At 36.5% G+C, this 2,446-nt stretch overlaps 1 protein-coding gene across 1 annotated transcript; it reads left to right on the top strand.

Moving 5' to 3' along the window:
- Positions 1–1,511: 1,511 nt before the first annotated feature.
- Positions 1,512–2,412, top strand: LOC111083597 (myosin heavy chain, striated muscle-like; the record flags this gene model as incomplete). The annotated part of the gene is made up of 3 exons (XM_022380214.1): positions 1,512–1,603; positions 1,693–1,774; positions 2,149–2,412. Coding segments are annotated over exons 1-3 (438 nt in total), but the record flags the coding sequence as incomplete, so codon positions are not given.
- Positions 2,413–2,446: the final 34 nt, after the last annotated feature.

Here is a 2,446-nt window from a genome sequence, read left to right as displayed (position 1 = left end):
ATCTTAATCGTGTGTAGAGTTACAACACTTTAGATCTTAATCGTGTGTAGAGTTACAACACTTTAGCTCTTAATCGTGTGTAGAGTCACAATACTTTAGATCCTAATCGTGTGTAGAGTTACAACACTTTAGATCCTAATCGTGTGTAGAGTTACAACACTTTAGATCCTAATCGTGTGTAGAGTTACAACACTTTAGATCCTAATCGTGTATACAGATTGACAACACTTTAGATCCTAATCGTGTGTAGAGTTACAACACTTTAGTTCCAAGCCACTTTATGTAATACCTTAGAATATCACTGTAACAAATGGAATATTCCATTCCAAGCCACTTGATGTAATACCTTAGAATATCACTGTAACAAATGGAATATTCCATTCCAAGCCACTTTATGTAATAACTTAGAATATCACTGCAGCTAATGGAATATTCCATTCCAAGCCACTTGATGTAATACCTTAGAATATCACTGTAACAAATGGAATATTCCATTCCAAGCCAATTGAAGTAATACCTTAGAACATCACTGCAACAAAAGGAATATTCCATTCCAAGCCACTTGATGTAATACCTTAGAATATCACTGCAGCTAATGGAATATTCCATTCCAAGCCACTTGATGTAATACCTTAGAATATCACTGTAACAAATGGAATATTCCATTCCAAGCCACTTGATGTAATACCTTAGAATATCATTGGAACTAATGGAGTATTCCATTCCAAGCCACTTGATGTAATACCTTAAAATATCACCCATAGAATTGTGAGTAAGCGCCCTTTGTCAATTTGGTAGTCTTCTGGTGGACAGTGTCATCAGTTCTTCATCATCAGTGCACGTGAGAATATAAAGTATTTATTCTTTACCCTAAAGTCTTTCTACGATTGTGGAATAAAGAAAACAAAAGTTACAGAATAGACAATTACCTCTGTTCTTGAAGTTTCTTGAAAGCCTTCTTGCACGTGTACCATCTGATCCAGCTTTGGAGCCAAGTGATAATCTTGCTCAAACGTTCATCTCGCATTTCTTCTAGTCGTCCCAAAACACCGGCGCGGAAAAATACCTACCATTGTAACATCAGAAAAACTTACACCTGAGGTTAGCAAAACACCTACCATTGTAACACTAGAAAAACTTACACCTGAGGTTAGCAAAACACCTACCATTGTAACATCAGAAAAACTTACACCTGAGGTTAGCAAAACACCTACCATTGTAACACCAGAAAAAACTTACACCTGAGGTTAGCAAAACACCTACCATTGTAACACCAGAAAAACTTACACCTGAGGTTAGCAAAACATCTACCATTGTAACACTAGAAAAACTTACACCTGAGGTTAGCAAAACACCTACCATTGTAACACTAGAAAAACTTACACCTGAGGTTAACAGAGAATAATTGTATATACACGATCTAAAGTGCTGTAAATCTCTATACACGATTAGGATTTGATGTAATACCTTAGAATATCACTGCAACAAATGGAATATTCCATTGGCTTGGAATGGAATATTCCATTTGTTGCAATGATATTCTAAGGTATTACATCAAGTGGCTTGGAATGGAATATTCCATTAGCTGCAGTGATATTCTAAGGTATTACATCAATTGGCTTGGAATGGAATATTCCATTTGTTGCAGTGAGACTATTTCTGGTACTAAAAGACACCTTATTTGATTTTCAGGGTTGCTCTACTCATTATACAGAGGAATCTTCGAAAGTTCTTGCAGCTTAGAAACTGGTTATGGTGGAAACTGTATTCCAAGGTGTGTTCATTTAGAAAACGTTCTTGACTACATAATTCGTGAAATTAAAAACTGAGGGAGCCAAAACCGGATCCCAGCAACACATATTTATTTAATAATACCCTATATTTTAGTAAAATGTCAAGAGAATTCTTTGTCGGTTAAATTGTGTGGAAGAGATTTTGAAATATAACTAATTCAAAGTGATGCTTTTAAACCTTCATTATCAGAGAATCAAACACTGTTTTTCTATTCATATATAACTTATTGAAACTATCGAAACTCTTGAATTAAGTAGGTTATTAATTTAAACATATTTCAGTTTTTGTCCATACAAAAAAGTTTGTGTAATAGTCTCGACGGTGTAGGTCAGTCTGGTCATCTCGATTCTATAGGTCAAGCCTCTGCTGAGCATTGCCAGGGTAGAGGATGAACTTCGGGCCTTAGAAGAGAAGTTAAAGGCAGCGAATGAAGCTTTGGAGAAGGAGGAGAAGCTACGAAAAGAACTGGAGACTCAGAATGTAAAGGTTCTCCAGGAGAAGAATGACCTCTTCATGCAGCTTGAAGCTGAGAGGTCGTCTTCTGGAGACGTGGAAGAGCGACTAACTAAGGCTCTGACACAGAAGGGAGACTTGGAATCTCAAGTACAGGTTCGTCTTGTTTTCACAAATATGTTTTCTGGGCACTATGACA

Source organism: Limulus polyphemus, unplaced genomic scaffold (assembly GCF_000517525.1).
Source record: "Limulus polyphemus unplaced genomic scaffold, Limulus_polyphemus-2.1.2 Scaffold10240, whole genome shotgun sequence".
Lineage (NCBI taxonomy): Eukaryota > Metazoa > Arthropoda > Merostomata > Xiphosura > Limulidae > Limulus > Limulus polyphemus.
This window is presented reverse-complemented; position numbering and strand designations above follow the sequence as displayed.